This window comes from Rhincodon typus, chromosome 13 (assembly GCF_021869965.1).
Source record: "Rhincodon typus isolate 14 chromosome 13, sRhiTyp1.1, whole genome shotgun sequence".
NCBI lineage: Eukaryota > Metazoa > Chordata > Chondrichthyes > Orectolobiformes > Rhincodontidae > Rhincodon > Rhincodon typus.
Window position 1 is genome coordinate 24,380,202 of NC_063344.1, and position 18,077 is coordinate 24,398,278.

General features: G+C 40.7%; 1 protein-coding gene across 1 annotated transcript in view; it reads right to left on the minus strand.

Moving 5' to 3' along the window:
* LOC109929394 (SPHK1 interactor, AKAP domain containing) overlaps nucleotides 1–18,077 on the minus strand; it is a 105,676-nt gene that overhangs the window by 64,980 nt on the left and 22,619 nt on the right. Inside the window, exon 3 of the mRNA XM_048604102.1 lies at nucleotides 8,674–8,784. Coding sequence (XP_048460059.1) covers nucleotides 8,674–8,784 — 111 coding nt within the window. The remainder of the gene's footprint in view (nucleotides 1–8,673; nucleotides 8,785–18,077) is intronic.

Genomic DNA, 18,077 nt, shown 5'->3' on the forward strand with positions numbered 1-18,077 from the left:
CACAAAAGTATCTAAGCTGTTATCGAAGCAATTTGTAACAGATCAAACTGCTTCATCTCGCTTCTCCGTAACTAAGTCAATGCTGCAGCCCAGACATTAGGCTTTGCAATTGGCTATGCTCACGTTCTGTTGAGATCACCATGTCATAACATGGCTGACTTCATTCACAGAAAAGGGTTCTATTCAGTAAACGTATGATCATCTGATCATCATTACCAGCATGCATCAGGTACTCCTAGAAGCTGCCTTCATGTCTAAATCCTTGAGCACTCTCATGTTCCTATTCTGTTTCCATGGCTGGATGCTTTACAAAGATGGTTATTGGACAAGAATGACTATGCACTGATGCACACGTACATAATAAGGTAGAATTGGAAGAGATAACTCACTAAAGCTCAGAGAAAGAAACCCAACATGAAACTCACTGAGATTGACACTTAGTGAATGATTGGTCATGTTCAGCAATCTCATACAAGGAACAGTCTGACTATTACCCCGCTGCACCACCGACACCTCACTCCCTGATGGCACTGCTGGAGACGCTTGTCCATGCTCAGCTTTCAGTTCTAGGCAGATGGGATTTCCACCCCAGGTTCTCAACTAGCGAACTTTCACTGGAAGAGTTGAGATATGGTACTTATCATCTTTCAAATGGCAGTTAAGACCTCTGTCACTTCCATTAAATACTACCCAAAAGTTTTTGCAAGGAATTTCATACAGAAATGAGAAGCAAGAAGCTGAGAGAGGATGTTAGTTAGTTGGAACGGCTGATTAGATATTTGAAGGAGGTTGGACACTGCTCTGATAGTCCCTGAACCAGTGGTTTTCAAAATAGGTGATTGCATGGATCCAATGCTCTTTATGTTAGAATTAGAGGATATTTTCTGAGGTAAAATGCTTGGTGCTTTCAACCCTAGGGACACTGAATTAGAGAATTAGCATTGGAATCGGAGATCAAAACAACTGATTGGTAGGCTCCTGATTTTCTAATGCTAACCTTTAAATCTGAAGCATCAAACCCTAGTTCGGGACATGAGGAGATGAGGGATTATTTTCCAGTTTTATGCTTACACTAGGAAGCCTCCAGACTAAGTAGGTACAAATAATTTCTCTTCACAATGCTGATTTTAAATGCAGTGCACTTATTTCTCCCCTTAATTGTCTGGTATGTAATTATGGTCAGTGTGACTTGGCAATCTGCTCTCCATTTATGTTTGAATCTTGTATGAGATGTGTGAAGACTGGCTTATTATTCATGCTGAGCAATTTTATTATGGAAGTAGTAAGTACTGCACAGTATTTTGTTATTATTATCTGTATTGTGGGATTCATAAAGGGTTAGAAATATAGAGATTTTGTTTCAGTTTAAGGGGAATTAGAGGTTGTTTCAGTTTTATTTTAATCTGTTATGTGTGTATTTACAAACAGCACTTGAACGTTTGACCTAGTTTGGGTGTTTTTTGGAGTAAGAAAGCTCTAAGGTTGCTATGGAGATAATTTGAAAGTTCCAACAAGTAAATGAACCCTTACCAACCAGGAAACTGTAATCTTGCCTGGGATTGCTTGTAGTGCTTCCTGCATAGGATGATCAATTTCTAGCTGTTAAAAATGATCAAGGAATTTAGACATTGTGGGAAAATGGCATTGAGGAAGAAGATTAGTCATGATCTAGTTGAATGGCAGAGCAGGCTCGAAAGGCTGAGTAGCCTACTTCTGCTCCTATTTTTTTTATTTTCTTAAGGCAGTAGTGGTCGAATGAGGAAACATGGGTATTAACTGCTCACTTTCCACCACAAACCTGAAGAGTGGAAACAGGAGACATTGGCAGGATACCCATCACCAACCACATGATTAAATGCCTCCACCACCAAACATAATTCTGAAGTCTATTCTGTTAACAAATCTTTTCGGAATTCACCTGCCGATCAGACTATTCAAGTCAACATTGGTTTAATACCCATGTTAAGCAGCTGGTCAGAACTTGCCATAATGCATTGGTTTCATTAAAATGTCTAGTCAATTTTACTCAGTACATTCCAAATTTTTATTGTATTCTCTATTTAGTTTCTGGGTTCAGTCAGCATCGCTCATGGCCATCAATCCTCATGGGTTAGATTTGATTTCAGGCAAGGCAATGCTGTATTGCTCTATTGCAGCTTGTGAGTTAATTTTGCAGCATTCTGCTTGCACAGTGCCACTGTGCAGCCAAGGAGGTGGCATTTTACATTGTTCACATTTGTAACATTTGACAACACAGCAAAGTGTTGACGCCATCAAAATCTGCAACCTTATTTGTCAGCACCCATTATACACATGTGCACGATGACAGTGTCACACTGCCAATACTATCACAGACCTCCATTAGTATCATAACTGAAAGGCCCAATATTAAAGGGGAGCTGCATGCAGAAACATAGATGTGGGATTGCCTATACATAATTCTTAGAAGTTGGCACGTTAGGTTGAGAGCACTATTATAAAAACAGACAGGTTTTTTTTTCTGAAGAAGGGTTTAGGCCTGAAACATCAGCTTTCCTGCTCCTCTGATGCTGCTTGGCCTGCTGTGTTCATCCAGCTCTACACCTTGTTATCTCAGCTTTTTTTAATTCACTTGTGAGATGCAGGCATCACAGGCTGGTCGGCATTTATTACCCGTCCATAGCGTCCTCGAGAAGGTGGTAGTGAACTGTCTTCTTCATAGATCACAGAACCCCTACAGTGTGGAAACAGGCCCTTCGGCCCAACAAGTTCCACACCAACCCTCAGAGCATCCCACTCAGACCCATCCCACATAACCCACCTAATCTACACATCCCTGAACACTACGGGCAATTTAGCATGGCCAATCCACCTAGCCTGCACATCTTTGGACTGTGGGAGGAAACCGGAGCACCCAGAGGAAACCCACGCAGAGATAGGGAGAATGTGCAAAATTCACACAGACAGTCACCTGAGGGTGGTATCAAACGCAGGTCCCTGGCACAATAATGCAGCAGTGCTAACCACTGAGCCACCATCCCACCCTAACTTCTTCAGCCACCACAGTCCATGTGCTAACACAGAGAAGCATACAGTGCAAAAACAAGGAACTATATAAATCACTTTATAAATCATTGCTTAGGCCTTATAGAGAGTGTGGTCTTCAACTGTGGACACCACATTTCAGCAAGGATAACAAGGCTTTAGAGAAGGAGAAGAAAAAATTTAGCAGAATGGTGGCAGGGATGACAGACTTCAATTATTTGGAGAAAGCACAGCTGAAATGTTCTTGTTAGGCAAAGTGGAAATTTTATGGGGACATTCAAAATCATGTTCAGTTTGATGGAATAGGTAAATGGTTAGCAACTCGGAATATTGATTTGGGTGATAGACAAAAATACTGTAGGCAATATAAGTAAACACTTTTTAAATTGGTAAGTGAACTGGAATGTACTGTCTGAAAGGGTGGTGTGTGCAGATTCAAATTGTAACTTTCAAAAAAGGAATTGGATAAAGACATGAGGGGAAAAAGATAATTATAGGTCAATAGCAACAGTGAGATTAATTGAATCTTTGAATGGCCTCATTTTTTGCCATATCATTGTATGAAATGAATAATCACAGTATTTAAAAACAGCAGAGATTTGGTGCACCCGGATCCCTGTCATTTCAATTAATCCGAAATGTTAACTCTGATTTCTCTTCACAGGCCTGTTGCCAGACCTCCTGAGTTTTTCCAGCAATTTTTGTTTTTGCTTCTGATTTACAGCATTCACGGTTCTTTCATTTGTTTTTGGCATACATATTAGCTTTAAATAAAGGTTGCTGATATCCCACAAGAAACCTTTGAAACTTTCTACCAGATCTTGTCTTGCCTGTAAATTCTTAGTTTTATTTAAGACAAAGTCGCATTATTATTTAAAGTGATTTATGCTGTAAATAAATTATAACTGTGATGTGTACACCCCCTGCATTATGTTTCCATTACTTAGTGTGTGTTTTTACATTGATTGATTGTGTGGACCTCTTGATCAACTGAAATATATGATCAACCGGTCTACTCTGGTCCTACAGATGTCATTTAATAAAAAATGTGCTGTATTACGGTTTTTAATTTCCTACTCAAATGAGTCTTCCCAGTCCTTCTTCCTGGACTGATGAAGTAGCTTAAACTTGTTTTTCAGCACGCAAGGTTTTAAGACTGCTTTCCAATTCTGACAACCTATGATTTTGACAGACTAAATTCTCAGTCTGAAGATACAGGCAAACTACAAAGCAGCCCTTTTTCTAGGATCATTTTTCATCTTCTGAACTCAACCTTCTAGTAGACCCTGACCATCTGTTTCTATGCCATAAAACTCAGATTTGTAAACATTCAGTGATTAATTCCCCCAGTAGCTGATCAAGTCATTTAACTTATATCACATGCTTTCCCAGGAAACCTGTTTCTAGTTTGCTGCTAAATAATACTTCTGATCTTTGTTAAAAAATTATTTTCACAGATCTGAAACTAGAACCTGTTTTTCTTCCTCTTTAAAGTCCAAGAGACCAAATTTTAACATGTACTACAAATCAAAATCACACTCCACAGATGTTGAATATTTCCAGTCCTTTTTTTTTGTATCACATTACTTATTCTTCAGTAACAGCTATATATCAATCTCAACCTCCCATCCGAAGCCTATAAAGGCACAATGGGATAATATTGATGTATGCTTATGACAACAATTAGGAGGCATGACAGCAGTGAGAAGGAATACAGCACAAGATAGTCAAATTGCTTGTGCAAGCAGATAGATACAGTTCCATGCATAGAAATGTGAAATGCTACATTGCGTGGAATGGAACAGTGAATGTAAGCAAAGGAAGAAATAGGGAAATATCTAATGTTGCAGGTATATAGAGCTTTAAAGCTGGAAAAGCAAGTAGAAAGTGTTATAACAAAGTGGATTCTGGATTTTAGATACAGGAACTGTGAATTCAAGAGCAGAAAAAAAACTAAATTTATGGAAGTTATCGGCTGGGTCACAGTGGATTTTTGGCACCCCATTATAGAAAGTGCACTACAGCCATAGGAAGGATAATATGAAAATAAAAACTGGACAATGGCCCAGATTGAAAAATTGTTATTATGAAGAAAGGCTTGAAGTAGTGTGTTTTTAAAATTAGGGAATAATTTTTTAAGGAACGTTACACTTTAACTTGACAAACTGACTGTAAAACTAACAATGTTAGCTTGGTGTCAAGTAAGTAACAAGGAAACATACAGTTCAAATTATCAACAAGAAAATTATAAGGGAAAGCTAAACATTTTTTCCACACAGCACTATTTGAACATTGAATGCTTTACCACAATTAGTTGCTAAAATTCAAAGGGAACAGGGTAGAAAGTGGGTGTAGAATCAACATCTGCTCTTGAGTTGGCATTGGCACGATGACCTCCTGTGTTGTAATTTCATGAACCTTTAAAATTAAAATATTTTACACGGTCAGTTATCTTTAATCTCTTTCAGCTGAACTTTCTAGAAACACAGCAGGTCAGTTAGCAGCTGTGGAGAGAACTAGGTGCTAAATAGCAACAAAATTGTTTCTTTCTAATGTGCCACTCAAGTGTTTAAAGTGTGTTCAGTAAAATGTGTGGAAAGGGAATGTATAAATACCAGTAGGTGCTACATTTCACAGAGTGCTCTATTTGCCAGTACCATGTATTTTCTCTCTCCTGTAAAGACAGGATGTCAATACACATACAGGGTATTAAACATAGTGTACATATCAAAGTAAAAGTGGGGGAATCAAATAGTGGCATTGTTCCTGGAAATTTGATGTTTTGGCAATACAAACACGAAAAGCATCAGAAACAGAATGTAAACCGAGATTAGCATTTGTGATATTAAATGCTTTATGCATTTAAATGACATTCCTCTATCCACTGTACTTGTGGGTCATTAACCCATTTAAAATACACTGGTTAATGCATGTATGAAAACAGGACCAAAAATTTGTTATCATATTCCCTCTCATCCTTTTCAACTTTAGTGAACATAGACAGAATCGAACAAATCTCTCCTCATAGGACAGTCCTGCCATCCCCAGTATCAGCCTTGTGAATATACACTGAACTCCCTCTTTGGCAAGTATATCCTTTTTTTCAGATAGGGAGACCAAAACTACATTGAATACTCCACATGCAGTGTCACTAAAGGCTCTATATAACTGCAGTAAGCCATCCCTACTTCTCACCTCAAATTGTCTTGAAATGAAGGTCGATATGTCATTTGCCTTCTGAATTGCTTGCTGCACCTTCCTGTCTATTTTCATTAATAGTGTATCCGTTTATACTCAAATCCCTTGTACATCCACATTTCCCAATATATCACCATTTAAATAATGCTCTTCTTTTTAATTACTTCACACCAAAGTGTAGAACTTCACTTTTACCTTGTAGTGCATTTGCCATGTGTTTGCTCACTCACTCAACCTGTCTAGAACACCTCAAAACCTTCTCCTCAAAACTCAGAGGATAACTTACGTGCACAGCTTATAAGTGCACTTGTCTCCATAAAGAAGGGATATGCAAACTACAACCTGGCTCATTTATTTCCTGTTGAAAATGGTGGGTGTCAGGTTCAGGATCTGGAATTCTAGAATTGGAACTTTTATCTAAGCAGGAGAGCTTCTCCTACACTATGGAAATTCAGGCCAGAATGCATGGCCTACTGTAATATTGTGCAGAGCTGAGGTTAAAATCAGATCATCCACAATCTTATTGAATGGTGGAGCAGGCCCAAAAGGGACAAGTGGCCTACTCTTGTTCCTTGATCATGTTTGCATGATATCAATACTTCAAGGTGTCTAACAGTTCAAATGTCCCAGTTCCCCTTCACCAGGCTTCAGCGTTCTAGAGCTCTAAAACACTCAAACTGATACAGGTAAAAGAAATGTAGGCTATTTTTGACAATTCTGTAGAGAATAGTTGCCTGCCATTTGGATTTGCACACCACATTCTCCTTAGTATATGTGTGTGTTAATCTCCTGAACATTTCCACGTGTGAACTGTTGTGACATGAAGCTAGTTCAAACTATGAAAGTTCCTTGGTAATGGAGCCACAAAAACCAAAGTGAAAAGCAACAAAATAATTAAGTCTATAGAAAGGTCCTAAGTATCTACTCCAGAAAGGATAGTACACATACATCAGCTGTTCTCCACTATTGTGAGAGCCTGTTTTATCTCTGGTTCTGTACTGATCAATGTCTATAAGTGGTAGTTTATCTTAATCATTGCTAGGTAGATGCATCAGGGATCCAGATATGGCTGGCGTAAAAACGGTGTGTGAAGATTGTCCAGCTCTGATACTTGCTGATCTCCCTGACAAGCCTTCTTTTATCTTGTAACACGTCAACCATGAAATATCGAGGAAAATGTTTGTCTTTAACACATGTTGAGTGTAATATGATGGAACAGAATAGAAACCATTTTTCATTCTCAAAATTGCTAGCCATCTGGTGATGTTGAAAATGTGTTTATAGTGAAGCTTATCATTCATTTTAAATAGATACAGTGACCATCACAGTATCCTGGAGCTTGCACCTGAAAGTGTTGTTGCATTCTGAGCTCCTGTGAATGGTGTCAAGCTGTTGAACCTGATATCAAGAATTGGCTTATTCTTACTTCCATCTAAACATACTCTACCTTTTCTGAAACTAAACAAAAGCAAAAAGAAACAAAATCTTTTGCTCAAAACAAAGCAGTAAAATGCACTGAAAAATGAAGTAAAAAGCTTGTTCCAAAGTAGAACATCATGCAAGAACTTAGTGAGGTCCAGAAGGGTGAACAATGCACATACAATGCACACGCATTCTTAACCAGCATGACACCATTCTTTACCATATTTACATGAATTTAAATCGGTTTGGGTTTCACACATTTTCTGACAGTGTTGCAGTAATATTTTGAGATCCACAAAGAGATAAACCAACCAATTTGTTTTCACTCTGTGTGAAGAATGGCTTGTCTCCTCTGCTGCGATTATGTCCCAGTCAGATACTTTGTTGCCGGTACTTCAATGATTAATTTTCTTTATCAAATGGGGATGGATGAATTTTCTTAGTCTCTCTTGAGAGCCAAATGACCTGTAATCAGGAATCACGTTTAATGCCTTTAGCTGAGCATTTTCCAAAGCTAGAATTGGACAAAGCAGCATGACCTACCTGCTGATTGGTATTACAATTAAGTAAGAATAGGGCAAGATTCCTGCAGGTGCAGAGCTGGAATTATGAAGTAAAAGGTTTATGATTTCATGAGATGTGTGAAGAAGAATCCTTCACCATGCTTTATCCTGAGTGCGAATGATCTTTTAAGGGAAATATGTTCAAAAGTTAATCTCAGACACGTTAACAGACCAGCGTTGGATTTCTATTGGGTTCTCCTGATCAGTGCCGTGAACTCTGCAGAAACACCAGCAAAATGGTTTCCTTTCCAGTAATGCTTTTTCCTCCTTTCACATGAGAGGAGTTGAAATTTTGACTTTCCATGTAACACGGCTTCCTCTTGGGTTATTTCACAACAATTACCTCACCGTTTATCCCTAGTCAGTCAATATTAATCAGAAATAGAATCATTCGAATCCCCTCAGAAACCCACTATTACAGAGCTGGTAGATATAAATCTTCTGTTTAATTGTTTACTACACATACCGTTGGGCGTCTATTTCGTGCTTTATCTTCCAAGAACCCAACCTGACAAAGTTTCTTCTCATTCCGTAACCAATATTCCGTCGAGTCCAATAAACTGTTGCTGCACAGGACCTGTCGAAAGTAAAAAGAAATGTGTCTGTTGTTTTAATACATACTTGCTGTTGCAGAAACAAACTTTATTTTTAATATAAATGTTTCACCATTCAACATGCAATTGCTATGGTTTTTATTTAAATCATAGGAAATCGTGGATGTTGTTGGGGAGAATTACCAGGGAATGATGACAGCAGCAGTTCGAGCAGCTGTTGTACAGCAGGAGAGGGTCAAAGTACAGTAGAACAGCAGTAATAGGGGACTATCAGGGGCACAGTTAGGCATTTCTGTGGTCACAAAAGAGACTCCAGGATGGTGTGTTGCCTCCTTGGTGCCAGAGTTAAGAATGTCCTGTGCCCGTTCGGAGGCATTCTCAAAAGGGATGGCGAGCAGCTACAGGTTGTGGCACACATTGGTACTCAGGATTTAGGCAGGAAGAGTGACAAGGTCCTGCAAATGGATTTCAGGAAGTTAGGCGGTAAGTTGAAAAGCAGGACCACTACAGCGTATGGCATGCTTGCCTTCATCGATTGGGGCATAGTATATAAAAACTGGCAAGTTATGTTGCAGCTGTACAGAACTTAGTGAGGCCACGTTTGAAGTATTGTGTACGGTTCTGATCATAACACTATCAGAATGATGTAGAGGTTTTGGAGAGGGTAGACAAAAGGTTTGCCAGGATGTTGCCTGGTTTGGATGGTATTGGCTATGAGGAGAGTTTGGACAAACTTTGCTTGTTTTCATTTGAATGTCACAGGCTGAGGGGCAACTTGATAGAGGTTTACAAAATTATGAGAGGCATGAACAGTCAGAGGCTTTTTCCCGGGATAGAAACATCAATTACCAGAGAATATAGGTTTAAGGTAAAAGTAGATGTGAGTGTCACCTTTATTTTTACATAGAGCATAGTAAGTGCCTGGCACGCGCTGCCAAAGGAGGTGGTAGAAGCAGATACAATAACAACGTTCCAGAGGAGTCTTGACATACACATGAAAAGGCAGGGAACGGAGGGATACAGATCACGTAAAAGCAAAAGGCTTTGTGTTGGCACAGGCTTGGTGGCCCAATGGACCTGTTCCTGTGCTATACTATTCTTCATTTCTTTTTTCTTTGTTGAAAAGAGCAAAACAGTTGCACAACATGAAACAGTTGATGAGCTCCAGCCACGAGTTGACACTCGGGCCCATGGCATATGGACAACAACTGATTTGAGCGCATAGTAGGGGAATAGTGATTTTGGTGGAGGAAACTAGAGAGATTTGAGGGGAGATTTATCCTCTTTGGCTTGCAGGTATTAATGGGTCCCAATAGCAGAACATTTAGAAATTGGGATTTCTCCACATACTGATGTTTTAATAATTCCACAATGCGTGCATGACACGGCAGTTCCTTGCCCCAAAGTCATACTACACAGAAAAGGCCCTTTGGCCCATTAAGTCTGCACTAACGTACATTAATCTTACTGTCCAACACTTGGCCTACTGCCCTGAACGTTAACACATTTTAAGTGCTCATTCACATTTTTTAAAAGTGGAGATTTCCAGCCTCTCTTACCCTCCCAAGCAGTGCATTCAGATTCCCAACTCTCTCTGGGCCCTGAAATCCCCTTTAAACCTCTTGCTCTTCACCTTAAAATTATGTCCCCTTGTTATTGACCCTTCAATTTAGGGGAACAACTGCTACGTATATGCCCGGTTCATACCCCTCAATCTTATACATTTCAGTCAGACTCCCCCCTCAGCCTTCGCTGCACTAAAGAAAACAATCAGAGCTTATCCAGCCGATCTTCATAACTAAAATGCTCCATCCCAGACCACATCCTGGTGAATCTCATCTGCGCCCCTTTCAGTGTGATCATAGCCTCCCTATGGTGTGATGACGACAAGTGCACACAATAGTCCAGTTGTGGCCTAACAAAAGTCCTGTAGATATCCAACAAAGCCACCCTGCCATTATAATCTATGCCACAACTGATAAAGGCAAGCATCCTGCCTGCCTTCTTTACCACTCTATAAACCTGTCCTGCTGCCTTTAGGAAGCTGTGGACAAGCAATTCAAGATCGCTCTGTTCCTCTGAGCCTCCTATTGTCCTGTCATTCATCAAGTACTCCCTTGTCTTGTTACTTCTTCCAAAGTGCATCGTTTCACACTTTTCAGGGTTTTACTTCATCTGCCACTGATCTGCCCACCTGACCGGACTGTCTATGTCTTTGTTATATCAGACCTTCTTCCTCATTATTAAGTAACTGGCCAATCTTTGTCATCCACAATCTTACTCATCATCCAGCATTCTCATCTATATCAGTTATACATATCATAAACAATAAAAGGGACCCAGCACTGATTCTTGTGGTACGCCACTGGACACTGACTTCTAGTCACACAGAACTTCACATCTGTCTCTTTTGAAAAGCTTTGCAAAACTCAAGGGACAATAAACCACCAAATATCTGCATGGCATGGGGCAGCACGATGGCTCAGTCGTTAGCACTGCTACCTCACAGCACCAGGGACCTGGGCTTGATTCCAGCCTCAGGTGACTGTGTGGAATTTGCACATGCTCCCTGTGTCTGTGTGGGTTTCCCCTGGGTGCTTCAATTTCCTCCCACAGTCCAAAGACGTGCAGATCAGGTGGATTGGCCATGCTAAATTGCCTGTACTGTCCAGTAATGTGTAGGTTAGGAGGATTAGCCATTGAAATGCAGGGTTATAGGGTAGGGGCTGTTGGTGTGGGTGGGATGTTCTTCAGAGAGTCAGTGCAAACTTGATGGGCCAAATGGCCTGCTTCCACACTGTAGGGATTCTATGATTCCATTTGGACTGCAGCAACTGCCAAAAGATGGATGAAATGCACTGAAACTCATAATGAAAGGAGGGAGCTAAGGACCATACCCCCTCCCAATCTGGATGAATGGCACATTGATAGCATTGATAATGGGACATAAACCTTCTTTGTTCATAGATCATAGAATCCCTACAGTGTGGGAATAGGCCCTTTGGCTCAACAAGTCCACACCAACCCTGATAGCATCCCACCCAGACCCATCCCCCTATAATCCACCTAATCCACTTATCCCTGAACACTATTTGCAATTTAGCATGGCCAATCCACCTAGCCTGCACATCTTTGGACTGTGGGAGGAAACTGGAGCACCTGTAGGAAACCCACACAGACACAGGGAGAATGTGCAAACTCCACATAGACAGTTGCCTGACATTGGAATTGAACCCAGGACCCTGGTGCTGCGAGGCAGTGCTAACCACTGAGCCACTGTGCCACCCCACATTTGTATGGATTGTCTTCATCACATTTGGTACACAAATTAGTAACATCAGGAAGGCCTGCAGTATGGAACTGCAACATCAGTTACCTCTCAGTCAATTGTTTTTCAAATTCATTCAGTTTTTCAATTATTTTTTGGGATAGATTTCAAGAGTTAGAGATTTTTCTTGAAAGGAAAAAGGGTAGATTAAAGTCTTCAGAAAAATCAGCCAGGTAACATATGCCACTACATCATTGGGATCTCAAAATCACTCAAGAGGGGTATATTTCCTTTTGCTCCTATAGATTTTAACTTTGAGATTCTACCTCCTCCGACACAGTAATTCGATCCTTTTGCTGGTCATCACCATGCCAATCCCACAAGTTGTTTTATTCCATTCAGTGGTAATTCTGCAGTTGTGTTGATAAAGAATGATTAAGTGATTCTAGTTAACGCTTTCACACCAGGGGAAAATCCCTCTTATCTCAAAAAAGCCAGCTGTAACTGACATTGATTAATGCAATCAGTGGGCATAGTCAAGGGTTCTTTCCAGGAGAGTGAAACAATTTTGGAACAAAAAACATAGCTGGTGGCAATAGGCACATGCAGTCTGACTACGATAATAGGCCAGATTTTCTCTAGAAAGCTGGCAGTCCCTGTTAAATACCAAAGGTTAAATGTTAGTCCCATTGAGTCCAGGCATTAGCTTTTCTGGTCTGAGTTTTATTTAATGCAACACGATGCAATATATTACCAACTCCTTAATCCCGATATACACACTCAGTCAATTTTCACCCAGTTAACATATAAATGTCATCTATTCCATAGTTTCACTTGGTCTCAAGCATTCTTGTCAGTCTCTAAAATAATAACTTAAAGTCTTTTTAGCCTTTTTATATTTTTTAATAAAATGAATAGATATACACATAATAATAAAGTTCATATCTCTTTATTTTTCTGTATTTTTGATTGTGAACTGAAACGGGAAAAGGACTGTCGTAAAAATCAAGGATTGTGAAAAGGATTGCTGTGTTTTGAAGGCAAGTTACTTGACACTCATTTGAAATATTGTTTGTTCAAGAAGTAGGGAAATTCGAGTTGCAAACGTGCAACAGATTGTTGAGGTGGTTGGAATGAAGATTCAGCTGGCAATAAGTAGCTAATTGTTCTGGGAACTGAGGATGATAAAGGCATTCTGCCTGACAACAACTATGTGATTGGTTTCCAGGTAGCTGAACAGCTTGTGGGAATGATATTTGGTGAGAAGCCATCAGACATCTGGAAAGGAAGGATCATCCTGAAAATCCTGACAAGTCAAAAAAGGATCATCTCAACAAATCTGATTGGTCTGCTTTCCCAGAATTTCCTTCATCCCATTGTACCCAATGCTTTGAATCTCTTTCAGAACTTGTCCTAATATTTCCACTAAAAACAAATAGTTTCTACTACCTCAGTAATAGCGAGATTTCTATCGCTAAATAAACATTTTTCATTTCTTCTGAAGCTAAAGATAACACTCAACTCATCTCCAAAAAAGTAAAATTATAAGTTGTCCTGGCTTTGAGAACCCATTACAGAGATTTACATAAGAAGCATCACTGAAGGCAGTAAGTTTCATATTCCTGCTGTCTCTCAATGATGGAAATTTCAAAACCCAATGCACCATTCTTTAAAAACTTTTCTTAATGTTTTCTTTTCCCAAATAATATCTTTCACTTTAAATCTTTTCATTGTCATACTCAACTCTAAGCCATTAGGATGGCATCTAGCCTTGTTTGGTTGCCTGGTCTATTCAGCTGACTAATTAGACTTCACAATTCCCCCATTTCAGCTTTGGAATACTCTAACTTTTCATCAGGCCTTACTTTGACTAACCGCAGTGGGACTAACATTTTCCAAATAAGATCGCTGATACAAAAAGTAATGTTTGATCCATTCTGCCTTATTTCTAATTAATGTATTTAGAAGCCCAGAAACTGACATTCAATGTCGAATTCTGTCTCAAGTCCATTTCAAAAACATTTCCAAATTCACTGCTCCCAACTCCAAAAAAATCATCTACATGCATCATAATGATGCCTGAAAGCTGCTCTCTATGGTGCCATAAAATATAACAGGATGTGCCTTCAACTGAAGACAGCCCCATTCAATTAAGACATGCCTTGCTAAGAAAAACTAACTCTAGAGGCATCATTTAGGCCATTTAACTTCCAGAAAGTCCCCACTGTATTTGGCAGACCCTTTGGAGTGTGAAGAAACACTTTTCTTTTGAGGTGATCTGACAGAATCTGATTTAACAGAAATGCAGCTCATGTATTTATTGCTAACAATGCCAAGATAATGTTTGAATTTGATTTTTTTCCCCCAATCTGTAAATCTTGGTCCTCTAGGTTTTCTTTGAACCTAATGCTATACTTGCTTTTGCCATATAAGTCACATCAGGAGAAACCTTTTCCATGTGTATCCACATATGGGATACGGCTGTCTGCTACCCATATCTGGCATCTCTATTTTTCTATTCATTCATGGGTTGAGGGTGTCACTGGCTAGGCAGCATTTATTGCCCATCCCTAATTGTCCAGAGGGCAGTTAAGAGTCAACCACATTGCTGTGGGTCTGGAGTCACATGTAGGCAAGACCAGGTAAGGATGGCAGTTTCCTTCCCTAAAGGACATTAGTGAAGCAGGTGGGCTCTTCCTGACGATCAACAATGGGTTCATGGTCATCATTAGACCCTTAATTCCAGACATTTATTGAATTCAAATTCCACTATCTGCCATGGCTGGATTCGAACCCAGGTCCCCAGAACATTATCTGGGTCTCTGGATTAACAGTCTAATGATAATACCACTAGGCCATGGCCTCCCCATGGCCTCCCCATGATAAAACCATATTGGCTCTGCCTGATTACCTTGAATATATCCAATTGCTCTGTTATAATATCTTTCATATTAGCTTCTCACAATTTCCCTATGATAGCTGTTAAACTGACTGGCCTGTAATTTCTTGCTTTCTACATTCCTCCCTTTTTGAATAAAATGTGTTACATTAGCTATTTTTCAATCTAAGGGAGCCTTCCCTGGATTGAATGAGTTTGGGAAAATTAAACCAATGTCAACTTCTTTTAAGAAGATGCGAACCATCAGGGCTCTGGGAATTTGTCAAGTTACAATTCCAACAATTTACTCGTTCCTACTTCCTTAGTGATTATTATTTTTCTGAGTTCCTCCTTCCTTTGCAAGTTCTGATTTATAGCTATTTCTGGGATGCTACTTCATCAGTAATTGTCAGTTGTAACTGTCTGATCCTTATAGCTGTGTAATATATGCATATGAGAAGTAGTGTGGAGCTGGAGGAACACAGGTCAGGCAGTATCAGAGTAGCAGGTTTCAGGTTTACACCTTTCATCAGGACTGGGGAGGGTGAAGGGAGCTCGGAAATAAATAGAGGCAGTGGGGTGGGTCTGGGAAAAGATAGGTGGGATAGTGATAGGTGGATGCAGCCTGGGGCACCCGGGGCAGTGAGAGCGGGAGCAGGCAGACCGGGGGACCCGGCGGCGAGAGTGGGAGCAGGCAGCCCCCGGGGGTCCCGGCAGTGAGAGCGGGAGCAGGCAGACCGGGGGTCCCGGCGGTGAGAGCGGGAGCAGGCAGACTGGGGAGATCCGGGGCGGTGACAACGGGAGCAGGAGCTGGCTGTAAGGTGGTGACAGCAGGCGCTCCAGGGTGGGGATGGGAGCAAGGTCAATCCTGAAGCGGGGAAGGTTGAGCCCTAGTGAGGAGTGCAGGCCCAGTGTGGCTATGGACGGTGGTGTTTAACTGTTAACTGTGACTCTTTTTAGTAAAAAAGACGGTAATATTTAATTTTTTCAACATTGTGTTCTTTATTTTTCTGCCTTGTGCCTCGGCACCTTTGTACCTAAAATAGTGCCATAAGCGGCGACTTGTAAATTTTTCACTGCACTTGTGTGAGCACAATAAACCTAATTCAACTCAATCCAATCCAATCCAAAAAAAATTGGTATATGTACGTTGGGCTGAATGGTCTCCTCTTTTCATTTCATATTCTTTTGCTTCCCTGATCGCATATCATTGGTCAGAACTTTTATTCTTTAGTATTGTAATGAAAGCACTGAGCTAGAGGCTTCATTATTTCTATCTGGGAGTATATTGAAACAGCTTAAAAACCTAATCATCTACATCCCATTTAAAGAGATCATAACATTAAAAAGGGTTCCTTACAGTCCAAGCAATGATTTTTTGGGCTCGCCAGTTAAGCGGCTGTTAGAAATTGTTGTTAGTTGTCTAACCAACAAAATACCACTTAAATGCACCAGTCTAATTGCCTGATGTTGTGCCTCTTTTTCTGAGGGTCGATATTACAGGATGTGCCTCCTGGCAAGTCAGCAGCACACTCTGAATCAACTATCAGCAGTATCACTGACTCCAAATGTCACAGCTCTCAATTTAGCAGTCGGTTTCAATTTATGTTACTTAACTAAACATTGAATACCAGCACAAACTCTGAAGTATCCTGTATTCAGAATCAAATCATGAGATTTAAGGGCTAGGAATCAAAGTGGAGAACACAGTATACCACTGCAGTGTGACGTCTGGTTAGTCTGTCCTGCCAGTGGAACAGACGTACTTAGGGATGATGATGCTAGTATCTGGGATATTGCCCATAGGGTAGGATTCCCTGAAGATGACCAGTTCGGGTATTCTTATTTATGACGTGATTGAACGGTATGTGGGGCAGTTCTCCTGATGTTGGTACAAGCCCCCCAGTGTCAGTAAGGACTAAGAAGAATGGCACGGTGGCTCAGTAGTTAGCACTACTACCTCACAGCACCAGGGACCCAGGTTTGATTCCACCCTCGGGTGACTGTCTGTGTGGAGTTTGCACTTTCTCCTTGTGTCTGTGCGAGTTTCCTCCGGGTGCAGGCTAGATGGGTTGGCCATGCTAAATTGCTCATAGTGTTCAGGGATGTGTAGCTTAGGTGGGTTATAGGGGGATGGGTCTGGGTGGGATGCTCCAAGGGTCAGTGTGGATTTGTTGGGCCAAAGGGCCTGTTTCCACACTGTAGGGATTCTATGACGATGATGACTTTGCAGGGCTGGGTTGCCATTGGAGGTTTCATCAAGTTGGCATTGCCAACTGTTGGGGATCAGGGTTATATTCATTAGCATGCCATATAAAGAATCTAACACCCAGTGGTAGTTCTCTGCAGTGGCAACTTTACAATGCTAACTCATAGGAGCATGAAGCATTGCCAAGGCATGCACCACTGTCTGCTCAGAGCAGCAGATCATTCATCCTCTTGTGGTATAGGAGTCAGGTTCCCTTAAACTGCCCATGGACTCTAACCTTCATAGTAACCTCTGTCCAGTCTGTCTTCATCAGTTGGGATGACCCCATGTTTGCATCCCTAAGGCAAAGAACTGCTCTTCTTTTCTTAGCAGCCTTCAGGAAAACCTCTATGGAGGCATTGCTAAAGCATGACTTGGTTTTTTGCCCAGTCTCTGACATCTCCACGAGTGGGTGGATGTGACGAGCAGAGGTTGAGTGATGTTGCGGTGTTACAGATGATGACGTGCTGTCAATGTACTTGTTAAATATGACACCCAGGTGTTCTGCCTTTGCATAAATATGTAATGAACTGAGAAGACTGTAATCATTTGGGACAAGCCAGCCAACCACCAGGTAAAACACCACCACTGGATTATAGTAGTACACTGACTGACTACATGATTACCTGCCCTGCATACTCTGGTTGGTGTTAGCTGCACACACCTTCGTCCAGATGGTGATCAGTACAATTTGTGGTGCAGTATGAGCACAATGACATGCATCAGATATCACTTTCTTTCCTGTCTGTTACTGCAGTTCTTACACAACAGGCATTACTGAGCCCTATTCGGCACCCTAGTTGCCTGTGCTGCGCAATCTCTATTCCTTTAATCATAAGGTCAATGCTGATGAATTTGCACTTCTAAGGAATAGCAACTTGAGACAGGTTCTAATGATAGGTACAAAAAGTGAAACATGACA